General features: G+C 49.4%; 8 protein-coding genes across 8 annotated transcripts; 3 read left to right on the top strand and 5 right to left on the bottom strand.

Annotated features, from left to right (window-relative positions):
* Positions 1 to 531: 531 nt before the first annotated feature.
* N7458_009296 (cytochrome and DOMON domain-containing protein) lies at positions 532 to 1,674 on the bottom strand (the record flags this gene model as incomplete). The annotated part of the gene is made up of 1 exon (XM_056912678.1): positions 532 to 1,674. One exon carries the CDS (start codon positions 1,672 to 1,674, stop codon positions 532 to 534), a length of 1,143 nt encoding a protein of 380 aa, XP_056761527.1.
* Positions 1,675 to 2,841: 1,167 nt separating this feature from the next.
* N7458_009295 (cupredoxin domain-containing protein) lies at positions 2,842 to 3,645 on the top strand (the record flags this gene model as incomplete). The annotated part of the gene is made up of 3 exons (XM_056912677.1): positions 2,842 to 3,171; positions 3,221 to 3,327; positions 3,405 to 3,645. The coding sequence occupies 3 exons, from the start codon at positions 2,842 to 2,844 to the stop codon at positions 3,643 to 3,645; spliced, it is 678 nt and encodes a 225-aa protein (XP_056761526.1).
* Positions 3,646 to 4,193: 548 nt separating this feature from the next.
* Positions 4,194 to 4,757, bottom strand: N7458_009294 (uncharacterized protein; the record flags this gene model as incomplete). The annotated part of the gene is made up of 2 exons (XM_056912676.1): positions 4,194 to 4,520; positions 4,752 to 4,757. The coding sequence occupies 2 exons, from the start codon at positions 4,755 to 4,757 to the stop codon at positions 4,194 to 4,196; spliced, it is 333 nt and encodes a 110-aa protein (XP_056761525.1).
* Positions 4,758 to 5,083: 326 nt separating this feature from the next.
* Positions 5,084 to 6,586, bottom strand: N7458_009293 (monocarboxylate transporter; the record flags this gene model as incomplete). The annotated part of the gene is made up of 4 exons (XM_056912675.1): positions 5,084 to 5,238; positions 5,320 to 5,644; positions 5,697 to 5,944; positions 6,010 to 6,586. The coding sequence occupies 4 exons, from the start codon at positions 6,584 to 6,586 to the stop codon at positions 5,084 to 5,086; spliced, it is 1,305 nt and encodes a 434-aa protein (XP_056761524.1).
* A 1,966-nt stretch (positions 6,587 to 8,552) lies between these two features.
* On the top strand, positions 8,553 to 9,362 carry N7458_009292 (uncharacterized protein; the record flags this gene model as incomplete). The annotated part of the gene is made up of 1 exon (XM_056912674.1): positions 8,553 to 9,362. The coding sequence occupies one exon, from the start codon at positions 8,553 to 8,555 to the stop codon at positions 9,360 to 9,362; it is 810 nt and encodes a 269-aa protein (XP_056761523.1).
* Positions 9,363 to 9,986: 624 nt separating this feature from the next.
* N7458_009291 (flavin monoamine oxidase family protein) lies at positions 9,987 to 11,561 on the bottom strand (the record flags this gene model as incomplete). The annotated part of the gene is made up of 2 exons (XM_056912673.1): positions 9,987 to 11,141; positions 11,220 to 11,561. The coding sequence occupies 2 exons, from the start codon at positions 11,559 to 11,561 to the stop codon at positions 9,987 to 9,989; spliced, it is 1,497 nt and encodes a 498-aa protein (XP_056761522.1).
* A 906-nt stretch (positions 11,562 to 12,467) lies between these two features.
* Positions 12,468 to 13,275, top strand: N7458_009290 (NAD(P)H-dependent flavin oxidoreductase; the record flags this gene model as incomplete). Its single annotated transcript, XM_056912672.1, has 3 exons — positions 12,468 to 12,510; positions 12,561 to 12,643; positions 12,700 to 13,275. The coding sequence occupies 3 exons, from the start codon at positions 12,468 to 12,470 to the stop codon at positions 13,273 to 13,275; spliced, it is 702 nt and encodes a 233-aa protein (XP_056761521.1).
* A 948-nt stretch (positions 13,276 to 14,223) lies between these two features.
* Positions 14,224 to 16,567, bottom strand: N7458_009289 (Zn(II)2Cys6 transcription factor; the record flags this gene model as incomplete). Its single annotated transcript, XM_056912671.1, has 3 exons — positions 14,224 to 14,590; positions 14,660 to 15,855; positions 15,932 to 16,567. 3 exons carry the CDS (start codon positions 16,565 to 16,567, stop codon positions 14,224 to 14,226), a joined length of 2,199 nt encoding a protein of 732 aa, XP_056761520.1.
* Between the last annotated feature and the right edge of the window lie 990 nt (positions 16,568 to 17,557).

The following is a 17,557-nucleotide window of genomic DNA, read 5'->3' as shown; positions in this document are numbered from 1 at the left end:
CGGGAGTGAGAAGTAATTGGGAATGATAGGGTAAAGTCCTCTAGACGCTAAGTGACTTAATGAACTGGCAACGGCTTCAGTAGTGGGAGACCAAACATCAGGATGAGGCTCTGCTGTACATTTAGGGGGCTGTGTGACGCTGTGGCTTTATACAACGGATGAGCACACAGTCTTCAACGAGCAATGGTGCTAGCCACATTTCGCCCCGAGTGCTAGGATGTATAGAAAAAGAAAAAAAAAATTATCATACGTCGCAGCTGGAGATCCTTTTGCTATCATCAAAGGTCATCACTTCTATCTATAGATATAAGTAACAATTCAAGAAAAGATAGACATTATATCAACCAATCTAACTCCACCGAGAAAACCAATTGTCCAAGAAATTCACCAAAAACTCCGCTCCAGCATAGTACCGGCCTCCATGTTCAGTTGAATAACATATGGTCTGAAGGTTGAAAGTTCCCCAAATCATTTTCAAATCCTTCCGCTCCCTTGGACTCTGCCTCTCACTTCATCTTGATCACATCTTGATCACTGACTGCGCTTCCGATTCAGTTGTACCCAAATAATCACCGCACAATAAAACAACCAAACAACCCCAGCCACAACGCTATACCCAATGATGACGCCTCGAGGGGCGATGGCCAGTTGAAGCCCCAGCCCACCATTGAGGATTCCCAAAAGAATCATAATTCGTCCAAACCACCGATGAACATAGGCAAAGATGCCCTTCCCTCCAGTCTTGCGATAGTAGTGATGTTGCAGTAGGCCCATGGCCGGCTGGAACACAGTAAGACCTAAAACGACCACGAACCCTATAATCGGGTGGTGGTTGTTCAACAACTCGACTTCCTTGGCCATAGACACCCCGAGCCCGAGCCCGACCAAGGCCACAATCAGCGAGAGCATTTGAAGCAATCCGTGAACGGTTGCCGTCCTTGACGATGGGAAGAAGTGAAGCGTCAGCGCGAAGAATGGGAGCATGATTACGAACACAATGCTCATCATTATGGCATGGGCCGTCCTCTTCTTGTTGAAAAAGGAGTTTCCATCTACAGCAGTAACTGTGGCGATTGTCGCAGAGGAGCCGGACGATTGGAGGAAAGGATTATCGGAACTCCCTCCCGTGGCTTTCACCAAATCAACAGAGACCGCGCCCGAGTCGTCATGTTGGGTGATTTCCGCAGAGACACTGCCCGAATTGAGCGGCGAGCCGTATTTCACAGACCAGATCCAGCCGCTCGAGGCGCTTGTCACGTCTGCGCTTCCTCCAGGCCAGGTAATACAGCTGTCGCATCGTATATTGGCGGTTATCGCACCATCGGCGGAGACTCCGCTCCCATCCAAAAGTGAGACCCGGGCAGCGCTATTGTACAGTGGCTCAACTTCGCCCACCCCCAGACGCGGCGAGACCGTCACGTTGTTGCCGTTGGGGTACACAACGAACATATTCCCGCCCACCATGCGCGTGCCTTGGCCGAGGGCGAACCATCGCACTTGGTTTGTAGCGCTTGATTTTAACTGGAAATATATCGATCCCGAACCAGACTGTGCGGTGCTTTGAGGAATATTGATGCTGTGGGTAAGATCATCGTGGCCAGGGGGATGAAAACTCTGAAGTTGAGCAAGGCTGGTTGCAGCCCAAGCTAGCCAGCAGAGGGATAACATGGCCATGCTGTGGAAGCGACCGAATGGCGATGTGCGCAATGTGGGATTTCCCACGGCGTAAATAGAGGGAGCTTGTGTGGAGAAACGATTTCAACGATAATAATCGATCATCTCGTCAGGAAGAACGTGCGTAGATCATCCGAGTAATCATCAGTCATTGAGTTTTCGTTTTCGTGTCAGCAGCGGGCCAGGCACCATATCTGGCATTATGGTGAGAGAAGGGGGAGGGGCCGCTGTGAAGAGCCACTGCCCCAGGAAATGTACTGCTCCGTTTTCGTATTCGTTGTTATCATCTACAGATCTGATCCCTGGCTCTGGGTATCTTTGTTCCTGCGATCTGCGACCAAGATGAAAGCACAGCCTCGTGGGTACGGGGTCAGTCTTAAAGCAGCCATCTACGAATTGCCGCATTGAGCAAGGCCCTAGCCATTCATCCCTGATTTTGGTGCTTCCGCGGGCGATCCTCGAGGGCCTTCGCAACCTTCAACTCTCTGCATAAACCTTATTCCGTACTTGACAAGCTGGAGCTGCGCCTCCTCCGTGAATCGGGGACATTTCAGAATCTCTTTATTGGCACGTCCGCGGCTATCCGTCGGCCAATTATGCTGATTACAAATGAATCGTCAAGTGAGAATGTCAGGATTAAATCTGATTCCCCGGGGTGTAAGCTTTGAGTGGTCCGGTTTAAACTCTCAGGGTCCACAGGGTCCTTGGGTAAGCTTTCGCCCATTAACCCAATTTGGAGATTTGGAATTGTGAGTATCTTGAGCTGCGTTCGCAGAAAATAATCAAACTGCAGATAGGAACGGTGGCTATGCTCCTAGCGATGAATTCAACTGCTGTATTCGGTTTAGCAGGACATTATTGATTAAGAGTTGGCACGTCAATCAATTCAATACCCACGGTAAAACGGAAGTCCCTTTCTATGGAGTGGAGGGCCACGCCATGTTTTCCTGTGAGACGGTGGCTTGATTCGTATAATTTTGGACTCTTAGAGTTATCGTCATTGGAAGTAAACCTCTGGGCCAACGCATAAATTGATTTCCCGTGGTGAGAGGGAAGTCTAAAGCTGCTGAGTATAAATATGCGCCCATAGCTTGAATCTGGAGGAAGCTATCTCTTTGATTTTCCACTCTCATCAATCACCAAGGATAAACTTTGACAATTGCAAACATGATGAACTTGCTCAGCACCCTTGTCCTGGTTTCTTCCCTTCCACTGATCCAGGCTCAGTACAATTACAACAGCGCTGCATCCTCCACTACAACTGCCGCAGCGTCAACCACTAAAGCCGCCGCGGCTGTCAGTGGCGTACACGTCGTCAATGCCGGCCCCGACTTCTCCTACAGCCCTTCCTCTCTGAACGTCGCTGTGGGTGAGAAGGTCGAGTTCCACTTCTTCCCTCCGGAGCACTCAGTCGTCGAAGCTTCATTCGGAAACCCTTGCCATCCAACCAACGGTACTGGTTTCTTCAGTGGATTTGTCACGACAAGCCAGGAATCAGTAAGATATCCCAAGCCTTGACACAAAAGGAGTAAAAGATTGACCCTAGAAGGCCATGGTCTTCACAGTGACCGTCAACGATACCAACCCCATCTGGTTCTACTGTGGTGTGCCCACGCACTGCCAGGCTGGCATGGTTGGAGTCATCAACCCTCCGTAAGTGTGCTTCAAGCAAATAACAACCATACTGCTGGACCTGGATTGCATCGACTAACTCTTGAGTTCACCTGCAGCTCCAGCGGACCGAATACTCTTGACGCATTCAAGTCCGCCGCAGCAAAGGCCTCGGACTCGACCGTGCCGGCCAACGTCGCCGGTGGTGTTTTCGGCACTGCGAGCAAGGGAACCTCGAGCTCCAGCTCGGGATCGGCAACCACGAGTGCCTCTCCCTCAGCTACGCCCAACGCAGCTAGCACCATGCGCGTCGCTGGGGAAATTAGCGCCTTGATGTTGTTGGGCCTGTTCATGATCTAGGCATGTCAGTGTCAAGAATTTGTCTGTGATAATGTTTTGAGATCGCGATAATGGCGGCTTCAGTGTTGAACGAAAGTTACTTAAACTGGTACCTCTGGTGAACTCACGGAGCTCAGGTTGACGATGTGATCCCTTGATATCAATGACAAAACACTCCCGATGAACGCGAAACGGTGTCTGCTCTGCACACATTTGATTAATTCAAGATATAGTCCATTTCCTAAAACTATGTGCAGAGTGTAGAAATCAGGAACGTACATTACAGTGGCTTCTTGATAATTTAGCTGACGGTTGGATCACAGACCCGAGAAGAGGTCAGCCCCGGAGACACGCATTCTTAATTACAGTAAAATTACGACCCCTTGTATCATCGCTAGCCGTACACTAACTGATAAAAAGCCATCAGACTAAGCTGGCAATAGGTCGATATATTTAAACTTGGCCCGCACAACTGACGAGGTCAAGGGCACCAAGAATTCAAGTCGCCAACACTATCTTTGATACGGGACATTGAGATTACGAGTCACGCTATTGCGCAAGCTCCTCAATTACTGGGAATCCAGCGTCCAGATGCTCGAGTTGGCGGTCCACTTTCTGAAATAATTCTTTCCGGCGAAGTAGAACAGGAAGCCGAAGGAACACCACAGGACCGTAAGACACATGTTGGTCATGATTGCAGGGAGATACCCTGCTGACTCAGTCCAGGGAGTGATAAACTCGCTAAAACCATAGCCCCAGAGGTTCTTGTTGACTGTGATTGCGACAAAAATAGAGCCGAGAGCGGGCTTGTAGCTGTCAACCGCGTAGGTGCTCGCAATAGCGGGGAGCGCAGCCACCTGAATACCAGCGCAGGTGTAACCAACAATGACAATAACCTAACAATAATATTTGTTAGTATACTTTGACTAATAAAAGCTCAGGTGCCGGGATCCAGGGTGAGTGATGTATAGTTGGTGACTCCAACGGCTTGGCTAGACCAATTGTAAGGCGGGGCAGCTAGAGCCTGGGATTGGGTGAGATTGACAGTCAAGGCTCTTGCAACAATAGCATTTAGTTAAAGTTTGACTAAATGGATTGATAAGATTGTCCTAAGACATGGAATCAACCAGCATGGCGTATGCCCGTTCTGAAACTCCGATATCGGGCGATGGGTCTGGATATAACTCGAGACAGACTTGTGGCTTGGCACAGAGTGAATATCTCTTGAGTTGTGAGCGGAATACCAAATTATAAACAAAGAGGCACACGTAAGTGGTAGATATGAGCAACCAATACGTGGGTGATAAAGTTGATTACTCCATAATTGTTGTCACTGAATCGTCCGTGAGGGTTTTCTCATGTCCCAGAGCATACTCGCGCGCATGGTGCCTGTTTAGAGGTTTGGAACGGAAAGCTTTCCACCAGAGGTCCTAATAATGCGGAACATTTCTTTACCTCGTCAAATAAAAACCTCTCGAGAGATCCACAGTCGGGTCACCACAAACAAAGCGCCCGAAAGTGCAAGGGAGATAGCAGTAAACAATTGCATTGGTAGGTAATCGATACCTCCGGTATTCTCAAGCAGCCGCCCAGCTATTGGGCCGGTTGCAAGGACTGAGAAGGAAGATATTGTGATGCATATGCCTTCAGAGAATAATCAGCAATATGAACCAATAAGGGAAGATACATTCTCACCATTCCAAGAGCCAATGACTTCTGGTGTAGGCGCCAACATGGATATGCAGGGCAAAAAAATTGCCTGGAGTGCGCCCGAGACAACTCCATACGCCACTGCCCACACTATGATACTCGCGCTGCTATTTGCACCTATCCAGCCAAATGCAACTGCAGCACACGCAAGTGTGGCTGTTACAACCGAGTTGAAAATACCCAGACCATAGTCGGCTACCAGGCCCAGTACATAGCAGCCAATGAAAGCGCCACCATTGAGAATTGCTGCATCATAGAATCCCAAACTTGACGAGGCACCACTGTTTATGGCATAAGGAGTAATATAAAACTGGAAGACTTTGTCAGTGACTTCATGAAATCTTCTGGCTCGTGTTACTAACCCATGGTACGTAAAGACCTAGATTCATGATGAGAATTGCCAAGGTGAGTAACATGGTTCGACCATCAGTAAGATATTGCCTTAGAGGCACAGGAGTGCGTTCCATGTGGGTCCTGAATCGGCGCCGAACAAGTAGAGTCGCAGCACACATAATGGCAAGCTGCATAAACGCGATAATGCGTAGGGTCCAGCTATACGACACCCCTTCAAAGTTGAGGAGTCGGTTTACTAGAACGGGCCATATGATACCTAGAGTCGAATCTTGCGGTCAGTCACTGAATTTTCTCAATTAATCGATAGAATTAAGAACTTACCTCCCACCATCTGACCAGACATGACCAGACCAACAACAAATCCACGTCGTTTCAAGAACCATTGGGACTGGACTGCCAGCGCTGGTGTGAATATAAGGCCCATACCAAATGCTACACAAAATCCCTGAGAGAGCAAGAACTGATAGTACTTTGTTGAGAGGGAGGACATCATATTGCCAAAGACCATGAAGAATGTCCCCAGTGCAAGCGGCAGAGCAGGGCCATGCTTATCGGACAAAGCGCCAGACCAGATACCAAAGAAGAAGCATCCCCAAATTTGCACGCTTCCGATCCATGCAATATCGGATGGGCTGGAATCTGGAAGAACAACTGTCATGAAGTAGCTCTGGAAGACAGATCCACCGCTAAGATAGCCGATGCTGGCAATGAATGACAAGAAGCCTCCGAGAGCCGTACGCCAGGCTTGAACACCGCCGTCAGGGAAGGATTCCTCATTCTCAGCTGCATTCTCTTCTAAGGTATCTCCAGTCTCCTCATTCTTGCGGGAAAATTCCAAGGGATCATGGTTCAAGCGAATTTCTTGCATCTTCTTGTCCGTCTCGCTTTCTGTGTGCATCATGGATATCCTGGATGGCCGAAATATAGCACAGTGAGGGGCTTTTGGATATCGCTGATAGAAAACGAAGTTACCTGGCATGCTTGACACTTGTACAGCAAATGGACATTGGCTTCTTTTATAGATGAGATAGCTGTGCAATAGAGTGGAAGGAATATTACCGTTATCAGAAACGAATCTAGAGAAGGACCCAATGACCTGTAAGGTTTAGGAAGCTACGTCCCACGATTTGTTGTGCGTGTCCTTCTATCCTGTTCAAACTCAATCCTTCTCTTTCCCGCAGCTGTATAGCCTTATCAAAACTCCTTTGAGAATAGATTCATAAGATACTCATCGCTAAGACCACGGTTATTGTGATTTTCACCGCGTAACTTTTGCCTAGATTGGTTAGAGTCCGAGGTGATTCAAGGCTTTGGGTTTTGATATCTTCGGCTGGAAGCTTATACGCCTCGGATCCGGGGGTGAGTTTTGTTTCCCCCCGCAAAATTCAGTGTCATTTGCAAGATTCTCTCGCCAATTAGACTGAATTTAACCCCAGATTAAGACCAGACATGGAGATTAAGCTTTCAACCATGTGAAGTGGCATATCTAGTTAGCGATTCGTATGTTGTGCTCCACCTCCGTTTACACCGATATGCCCTTTGTTTCCAAGCAGATACTGCATACCACTGGTAGATGCTGTTGGGCGATCAGGCCTCGCCCATAATTTGACGTTTCCTCCCGAGTCAGGGTGTAAATTGGCCATGGGTATCCTACTCCCAGCACAGTCCAGGTAGCGCGGCTACAGATAAGAGAGCGCCACTGATAACCTTAGCCATGGATTAAGTTCGAGTTACATACAGTGCTCCTGGCTTGCGGATCATGTGACGTACTATGCATGTTAGTGTTTAGACACAGTTTGAGTGGGAAGGATACTTTAGGTGGAAATTATACCTTCCAGTCTCAATAACGGCGTTTTTAGAGGAGCAGCAAACTTCCGAAGAAGATCTGAACTTACGCCGTGAAATAATCCAGAGCGCAGGCTGGTCAAATGGGGAATTCACGATAAGCGATAAGCGCGGGAATCGATAACGAAAATGAGCGGTCCCCTATGTGCCTCAGGCCGCACACCAGATCGACCCAAGGCTTCGATTATGCCGACCTCTTCCATCTCTTCTTTGGACCTTTGTTCTAGACCAGCTTGTATCAGCGACCTCCCCGCCTACATTCCCATGTCCACGTGATGCTGGCTCCATTTTCAACTGCCGTGGAGCCCACGAGAACCCAGACGAGCCTAGCCCCAACGAAGCTTCACAGATTCCGCTCCTGGACAGGGTGCCTCACGTGTCGTCAGCGCAAGAAGAAGTGTGACGAGAGGAAACCAACATGCGTTGCATGCAGACGCAATAGCTTGCAATGCACCTGGCCATCTGCTGACTCACGCCGAAAGACCCGGAATTCGGTCCACCACGTCGCGCTACAGGATCGCAAAAATAGTCCATATGAGCTGGATCCATTGGCTCAGTGGTCGAGTCTCACTGGCTCATTTGTGTCTCCAACGAGGGCATCCGCACTCACAGAAACATCGAGTCTTCTTTTTTCACATTACATAGCGCGAACGGCCAACGTTTTGTCTACGTTTTCTCCGAATGCCAACAATCCGTTTGTGACATTGCTTGTGCCTCTGTGCTGCAATGATGATCTGCTCATGCATTCGCTGCTGGCGCTCAGTGGGGCCCACATGAAGTCCCTGAGCCCTGGGATTGAAGTATCTCTGGCCACATACAGACATTTCTTGATCGTGATAAGGACAATTCGGGACTGTATTAGCGACCGCGCAGCACTGGATGTACCCCAATCACTGCGACTATTATTGACGCTGGTAACAATCTCATTTTTCGAGGTAATGACATGGATTTCGGGTTTCTCTCCTATGATAGGCCACTAATGGAATGTCTAGACACTAAATGGGGATGACCAAGGAGCAATGTTCAGCCATCTCCGCGCAAGCCGCCAAGTCGTTCTTCGACTAGCAAATAGCCCCCTGCCTTCCAGCACCAATGACAATGGACGCCTATTCTCATTTGCCCTGGAAATATACCGCTATTTCATCCTTAGTAACAACATCATCCCCCACGGTTCTATCACTTACCGAACTCTGCCTCATGACCCATTCCTCGATGGTGTATTCGGTACAATGAGCCATTTTGATACGCAGGGAGTCATCTTTGGCGACAGCCATGGGTTGTTCCAAACTCTCCCCTGTATAGCGGTTCTTGCCGCCCGACGTCTAACAGAGCAAACCCCCTCCCAGGCGAGCTTAGAGATGCACGAAGCACTCCACAGCCGAATAACAGAATGGAAACCTCCCGAATCTCCGGTTCCGGACCCAAAATGGCAGTCACAACGAAAGGCAGCCTTGAATCTCTGCCGTGAGGCTGTTCTACTCTACCTCGAGACGGCACTGGTCCCAGATGCATTGAGTAACACTTCAACTATGACGAGAATCCAAGGGTATATCGATAAGATCGTGCTATACGCAGATGAGGCCACCGGGTCCCCTTACGAGACCATTTTTATGGGTCCTCTGATCATCGCTGGCTCCTGCATGGTGCAGCCGGATCAACGAGAGCTACTCCAGGCTAGCTTGCGGTCCAACAGATTCCACATGCAGCACTGCTTACGGGCTGCTTCCCTTCTTGAAAAAGTCTGGAATGACCCCAGTGGGCGTGTATTTGGGCCAAGTGGGCTAGCCATTATCATGCGGCGTCGTGGAATTAATCTGGGAATTTCATGAATGGCCTTGTAGCTCTGCTGGTGAACATCACATTCTTATTTGACCAGTTGGCGAGTATGCCATCAGCGATGAAGCTCTAGAAACGCGGTGTTCTTAGATCTCAGAGCAGATCCGGATAGGCTAGTCACTTTCGTGAAATATCAATGGACATGTGATGCTTGCTATGATCAAGTACTCGGAAACAGGAGGTCCGTAGCCGTGCCTTCATGGTGGAGTTAAAATGGTGGGGACTGGCTATATCAGGAGTGGAGCCAGGATGCTGGCGACATCTCTTATCTCTTCTCTCTTATCGATTGCCGCGAGTATCAGGTCTTTGGCTCCACTTTGCTAATTTAGGCATCTACAACGAAGGGGCCCAGCTCGATGGCGGGCATGTGGGAAGTTATGGCTTCTTGTCTCTTCGGCACCAGAATAATGAGTGCGTAGTGAACAATTTTGCAAGCCGTTGGGCATGAAACTTACCACTAGGAACCTATTAGTTTGCGGTCTGTTCGCTTTGACTCACTTTGATCAGAGCAGCATTGACAATATGTGATTGACTACTCAAACTTCAATTTACTATGGAAAACATAGACTGACACTAAAATTGTCCTTCCAGAGAACGTATCCCCCGGCCAATTTGCCTCAATGCTGAGCCTGGAGTGCAGCAATCACCTCCGCGGCACCCCTGTTCCCAGAGCGAATAGCACCTTCCATATAGCCCCTCCACTCCAACGCTGTTTCTGTGCCCACAAAGTGAACATTCTCAAAGGGCGTTCGGAATGCGGCAGCATCAACGGAGGACAGAAGGCCCGGTGGCGAAGCGGGACAAGGCCCACCAAGGAAAAACTCTTGCTTGGTCCATTCGAACTCCAAGACGTTAATCGGCTCCGGGACCTGGATTTCCCCGGTCTTTTGGTCAACCTTCTCGAACGCGGAGCGGAACTGGCTCCAGGCAGAGGAATATCTCTCCTTTTGTGACAGCTTAGACCATTTGAGGCCCCGGCCACCAACAATGAAGCAGCTGATTGACCATTGATCGTCATCGGGAATACTAGTGTCCACAGAGAAGAGAATAAGCCCTTGATCTTGCGCTTTAATTTCGCCTGAGAATCCAGCAGCGCGCCACCATGGCTTCTCAAAAACGAAAATCATCTTACTGTAGTAACCAAGGATGTTTTCCTGGGCGAGACGCTGCTTTTCTGCGGGCAGAGGGGGCGTGAAGTCAATCTTGCTATAGAGAGGTGTGGCAACAGACAAGATGACCTTCTTTGCGAGAAAGACAGCTTTGTTCCCAGACCGGATTATGCAAACACCGGTCTCTGGACACTGCTCGATATGCGTCACGGGGGTAGAAAGCCAGAGGGAACCCTCTCTAAGCTCCTCTGCCATGTTCGTCGAGATGGTCTGTGTGCCTTTCAAAAAGTCAGTCCCACATAAAATAAAAAATAAAAAAAACATAGCCGGTGGCTCCCTACCTTCCCGGACCCGAAGGTACTGAGCTCCATGCTTGGTATCCGAGATCACTGCCTGGAACCCAGTTCCAGACTTGCAGGAATAGAGGAAACTCAGCGCACTAATGTCCTTGCTTTCAACACCGATCAAGGACTGGCTGACGGTATTCAAAAGGGTCGCGATTTGCTCAGATTGGAATTCCTGGAGACAGTATTGTTGCAGTGAAACGCTGTCCAGCTCTTTTGCACCTGGTCCTGCCGCGGGGTCCTCCAAGTTCACATCGGCAGCGAGTTCCGTAAATCTTCCAATAACTTGACCCAATGCAGCCTGCTCTTCTTCAGTCAACTGAATATCACCAGCAATCTCATGTCAGCTTTGGCGATCAAATTTTAAGAAATAAATGAAAAGGGTAGAAAGCCTCACCGGTAAGACACCGTGCGGAGATAACACGACCCCATCATCGTGCTCCCAGACATCATTTCCTCTGTCCATTTGAATCTCTGTCTGGAGACCATAGTGCTGGACGAGTTTGTACATCTCACTTTGCGTGGTATCATTGATCCATGCGGCACCAAGATCGTTGACACCAGGACCACTCTTCTTTGATGGCAGAGTAAGCGTCTTCCCCCCTACTCGATCAATAGCCTCGACCACCGCGCAGGAGAGCCCCGCTGCTTGAATCTTCAATGCCGCACGGAGGCCACTCAAGCCAGCCCCAATGACCACCACGTCGACTGACTCTCGGGAAACGGAATTGAGACTCATACTGGATTTATTCAATGAAGAGATGACTTCTGACCAAATGTGGAGTATATATAGTAATGCTGAATAAAAAAGTCACTGACTACTGGTAACCTATGGAGTGAGGGTTTATAGCTTCTGGCGGCACAATGTAACAGGCTGGAATTGGAAACCAGTCAGTGTCTGCAAGGGATTACACTCGAAATATGACCAGTGATATCATTAACAAGATCGACAGGCGTCTCCACTGATCAGACGAAACGTCCTGGTTTCAAGTAACCGGCGCAAGGTTTGCCTCAAATGGTTACCGTATGAAAGAAGCAGAGTTTCACTGAGTCGCAAGTGGAAATACTGGGGATACACTCGGGGTCCGCGGGAATCGAACTCGCGGTTCGCAGCCTGGCTCCACACCGCAACTAGATTGTCCCAATTTTCGGTCACCCACGGGAAGGAACGCAGACTATCATACGTGGTTGTTAGATTGGCGTTACCCTACTCCCGTTATCACCGTGGATGAGCTCCGCGCTCGTGACTACAACTTGGACCAGGATCGACGGTTGCTGTGTACTGAGCCGGAAAAGGTCGGCTTTGGTAAGTGGCAATGTGACGGCGACGGCTTATCCCTCCCCGCATGTTATTATACTTTTGAGTTTATTCTGGCGTTTGGTCTCTTATCTTTAGCCGCGCTACTATACAGATAACCCTTTTGAATCTAACCTCGGTAGCTCCCTCCGCTGCCGACTTCCAGTTCTCGGTCTATCCAGTTACAGTTATAGAGAGCATTTGACTGTACGGCTCGATATTTTTATCTATAGAAATGTTTTCTGAGGAACTAGCCGTTGGTAAGGCTGATTGAGAAGTACCCTCTTCGACGATAGAGATACCACTCCTACCTTGCCTCTGTTCGGTCCACCCTAACGAGCCGACATCATGCCCTTCAACACAGCGTTAACACGGAAATTAGGCATTCCCGGTAGGTTTATTGTCAAATGTATACGGCAGTATCAATTCTAACATGACCAGTTCCAATCATTCAAGGAGGTATGCAATGGGTCGCATACGCAGAGCTCGCTGCCGCCGTCAGCAATGCCGGTGGGCTGGGCATAGTATGTGAAATGAAAATTGACCAAAGTTGAAGAAAGCTGACCCTTGATCAATACAGCTTTCAGCCCTAACACAGCCCACCCCGGAAGACCTACGAAAGGAGATTCGTCGTTGTCGTTCGATGACCCAGAATCCCTTCGGAGTGAATTTGACTTTGCTGCCTGCTCTCGTACCCCCAGACTACGCTGCTTACGCGCAGGTGATCATCGACGAGGGTGTTAAGATTGTTGAAACTGCAGGAAACAACCCCGGTCCTGTGATTAATCAACTGAAAAGCTCCAATCTGACCATCCTACACAAGTGTACGACTATCCGCCATGCCAAGTCTGCCATCAAGCTAGGGGTAGACTTTCTGTCTATCGACGGTTTCGAATGTGCCGGTCATATCGGCGAGCACGACATCACTAACTTTATTCTCCTGAGTCGCGCCCGCCAGGAACTCAAGGTACCATTTATCGCATCCGGCGGGTTCGCTGATGGTCACGGATTGGCAGCAGCGCTGGCACTTGGAGCTGAGGGAATTAATATGGGTACACGGTTTATGTGTACGGTTGAATCGCCTATTCACCATAGGATCAAGGAACGTATTGTCACTGCGGATGAGAACCAGACTGCGTTGGTTCTGCGCCGGTGAAGAAATACCTCACGGCTTTTCAAGAACAAAGTGGCGGAGGATGCGCTCAAGATGGAGAAGGAGAGCACGACTGGGAATTTCAGTGAGGTCGCTCCTTTTGTGAGTGGCAAGCGTGGACGCGAGGTGTTTTTGAATGGGGATGCTGAACATGGGGTATGTTTATTATTTCCTCTCTGAGATCGTGGGCTCGAGAATAACAGATGACAGGTTTGGACCGCCGGTCAGGCCATTGGTCTGATCCATGACATTCCTACCTGTGCACAACTATTGCCTCGCATAGAGCGGGAAGCATTGGATGCGATGGAACGTACTCGGTTGATGTATACGCTGGAGAGTAAGCTCTAGATTTTTCGGTTTTGGGCCCTCCGTTACCTTTTCATTGTCATGTTATACAGTCCTCGGTGGCTGAAAAAAAATTGCTCGATGATTATATAGTGAATAACCTTACTCGAGTCTTACTTAATGGGATAGAGAAAACTGTCAAATTGCCAAAGCATCTAAGAGACCTCTGCACCAGTAAGACCTACGCAGCCTAAGCTGCTTTAATGGCAGATAAGATAATGCTATCTAGGACGTGGCCTGTCTCAAGATATCAGAAAGCAAACAAAGTATTATTTAGTTCTAGGAACTTGCACTAAAATTTTTAATGTGATAATATGAAAGTGTAAAAAAACCCCCGCCCCAAGTCATGATCTCGTAAAATACCCATCCAGCAGAACAAAATGATTCAACCCGAGATGAAAAAGCCAGCCAACACCCCATCCAGTTCACTTCACTCCATTGCAAAAAGTCCCACCCGAGTCCTAAAACTTTTAGGTATCCCCAGAACGAAATGCAAAAGCAGATTTCCTCCATTCAAGCCAACCCATGCTAACCAATCATTGAGCAAAAACATGGTCCCAAGGAGAAGAGAAAAGAAAAGAAAAGAATTCACCCCTCCACTCAGCCTTACATAACATCCGACTCAAACTTGAACTGCCCCATCGACGCACCAAGCGTATCCCACGGCACAGAAGTCGGCCCCAGCCAATTTTGCGGATGCAAATGCAATCCGAAAGTAGAGTGCATGGTTGGCTCACTGGATGATGACGCGATGGTAGGCACGGGCGAGTTCGCTTGTGAATGCGGATGCGAGTGCGAGAGCATAAATGTCTCCGGCATGGTTATGGATGAGAGAGTGGGCGCTAGCGAGGACAGCATGGGTTGTTGCTGTGGGAGCGTTTGGGCGTTAATGTGGGCTTGGAGTTGGAGTTGGGGTTGGAGGGGTGTCTTGTGTTGTTGAGTTTGTTGGTATTGGGTTGATGTTACGTCACTGCTGAGTAGGTTAGTTCAATTCACATAGGTTGTATCGGATGCGAGGGCTTGACTGGGGAATGGTACGTACATAATCTGCCTCACGACTGGCATAGCTTTACTGCAGAAGATACTTCGTACTGACAATGAAGCAAACATGTCCAGCGCTTTGCTGAGTATCTCCTTCGTCTCGTCGAATTCAACCTGATTCTCCGGGTTCATCAGGCCAGTGGCCAATACCACTGCCGCGTGGAAAGCATGGAAGCTGCCCAGACCGCTGGTATACCACTTATATGGCGCGAATTGGGGATTCTCGAGTAGAGACTGGAAGATGGATAGTGCAGCCTTGGCGGACGCCATGCACTTCCCGCGGGCCTCGCATGTCTCTGATGTGATCTCGCCTTGCAAGAATTGGCATAGACTGGGTCGTAATAGTAGGAGAAGTAATTGGTGGATGTGTGCGTAGAGGATGTTTAGGTTTGCCTGGTGATGAACTGGCAGGGGATCGTGGGAGCTATCGAGGTTATACCTAGCATCGCAGAGCTCACGGATGGCGAGGATTTCCGATTCAAGTTGGGATGTCGAGATGCGGGATTGTGGGTATGTGAAGATGGATTCGCAGATGCGGTTTGAGATCTTGTAGAGACGGGATGTGAGGAGGAGGAAGGTCATTTGCGTGGGGCGAGTTATGACTGGTGAGGAGGGGTTCGATGAAAGAGAGACGGCTGGAGCAGTCAGGAGATCGACGTCATCGACGTCAGCGGGCGGTTTCACATCCTGTGGAAGCTGCGTCTGGTCTAGACTACCAAAAGAGGTATTTTGGATAGTGTATAGCATCATGAGACCCGCCCAGACACGGCGACGCTCCTCGCGCTCGATGGGACCGAGGCTGAACCGATCGGGATCAATGTGGCAGCCCATTGAGATAGCAACATGATGCGTAAAACCGAGGAGGGTCCAAAAGGGGAGACCTCGTTGTAGGCGAGCATAGCTGATGAGAACGAGAGCTTGGAGCGAGTTTATTGAATGTCGGGTCATGACGCCGTCCGCAGCCAGGCAGCGCAATGCTGCAGATCGATAACGTGCTGAGAGCACTTTGATATTGCGGCTGACTGTCCGCTCACGGCCAAGATCAGCGAGAAGAGGATCGTCATCGTTCAACGCGCTAACTGCTATGGCAAGGATAGCAAAGAGAAGGGCCAGCCAGGCCTTTGATACACTGCCGGGATCATGACAGAATTGTTGATATTCGGCCTCGAATGTCAAGTCATGTAGAATGTGGAAGACCTTAATTTCATGTCAGTCATCATCCTAGCCAAGCAAATACTTCCTAGTTCTGGCTGAGCGAGGGAGGGAGACATACTGGAGAGAACACGCGAAAGTAAACTTCTTTGAGGGTATCACAATACCGTCCCGGTGGGAGAATCGCCAACAACTCAGCCCTAGAGATACTCCCATTCCGTGCAAGCGGGATTTGCAGATCATCATCATCCGCGATGTCCGCTTCAGAGCTCCGCAAACACTCCGCAGCGGGGCTCTTCGCAACGACCGACTCCCACTGCGAAGCAAGCGGGACGTACCGCACATGGCCGGAGGGCGACGTGTGAAGAGTACCAACATTGCCCAATAGCGGACTTCCCCACGCTTCCAGAGAAGCACCTAGTTCAGACTCGGAGAAGCTGCCTGCAGCACTGGGCGCACCTAATGGTGAGGTCGCACCAGCGGGAGTCCCCGCTTGGGAGTGGACCTGTTTTTGTAGCAGGCCTTCAAGATTGCGGATGCGCGCAAGCAATTCTTTCTGAACATTTGGGTCTGCTGGGGCAGCCTGTTCAGACGAGAGTCGAGGCTGGCCAAGGTAGATGCAGTCCTCTGCGCCCAGGCCACGCCGTACGCAGGTCTGGCATGGACGGCCATCTCTTGAGCAGCGGATTTTTCTTGTGCGACATGCCTGGCAACTGATAGGGAGCCGCTTTCCCGTTGAGCGGGATGAAGAAGCCATAGCCGGGGTTCTGGGTAGGATTGACGGCTAGAATAAGTGCGAAATTTGAATTTTCAGAAGCAGAATTCACTCGATGAGCCTTTTCAAAGTCGAGAGACATTCACAGATGAAAGTGGTTATCAATCAACAATGATCGTTATGGTTCAGTAAGCGATGGGCGATTTGCCGGGTGGACCGGTGGCTGTTCGTATTGCTCCAGTTCTGACGTGCCCACTTTTCCATCCACTGGGTCCAGAATGTGTAATCTTGGGTCTGGATCTGGATCTGGGTCGGGATCTGAAGATATAGGAAATATTCTGTCTCAAGTCCACCTAGGAACTGACAGGTGGGGGTTTGAGGAAGTAGGCGGGAATGATAGACGCTTTAAAGTTTTGCGTTGTGAGGGGAGAGTCGATTGGGGAAGTTTAGCCATGCGTCATGATTTAATGTCAAGGTGTATGAAAATCTAACAGCACAGGCCTCACGAATCACGATAAATAATAATATGTTCTTTTTTTTTAAAAAAAATCAACCATTTTCCAGGGCTGGCCCAATTAGGTTGGAAAGGCAGGGGCGCCTTCAGAAGGTATGGTGTGGCCAGGCAGGAGGCAACGTGCGAACTTTGGGATTAGCGCGAGGAAGCTGAGTATCGACACGCCTCACCGTTCCCCCCTTTTGCAGTTGAATGCGTAATGAGAGACAGTCTCTTGGTAATGACAATATGCCGAACATCATCAATTGGTAAGAAATGAATAATAAAACAGACTATGCAGTCTAGAAATTCCAGCCCGGTAAAATCTCGAAAGACTTTTGTTGACAATAGCGCGGAGCGCCCGACGCCAAGTGGGTCGTGGAATTCTTCTAGAAGGATGTTCGAAGGACCCGCACATCCGAAACTCGAATCAAGGTTTTTTCCGTGAGTTATTTCGTTGACTGGACGTGAGCCTCGTCGGATAAATTAAAGTATCTGCCAGCCCTCTGGTTTGAGAACTGACCTGTAGGGAGCCATAG

Source organism: Penicillium daleae, assembly GCF_028827525.1.
Source record: "Penicillium daleae strain IBT 16125 chromosome Unknown utg000008l_segment0_segment0, whole genome shotgun sequence".
Lineage (NCBI taxonomy): Eukaryota > Fungi > Ascomycota > Eurotiomycetes > Eurotiales > Aspergillaceae > Penicillium > Penicillium daleae.
Note: the sequence above shows the minus strand (reverse complement) of the source record. Positions and strands in the feature narration are given on the sequence as shown.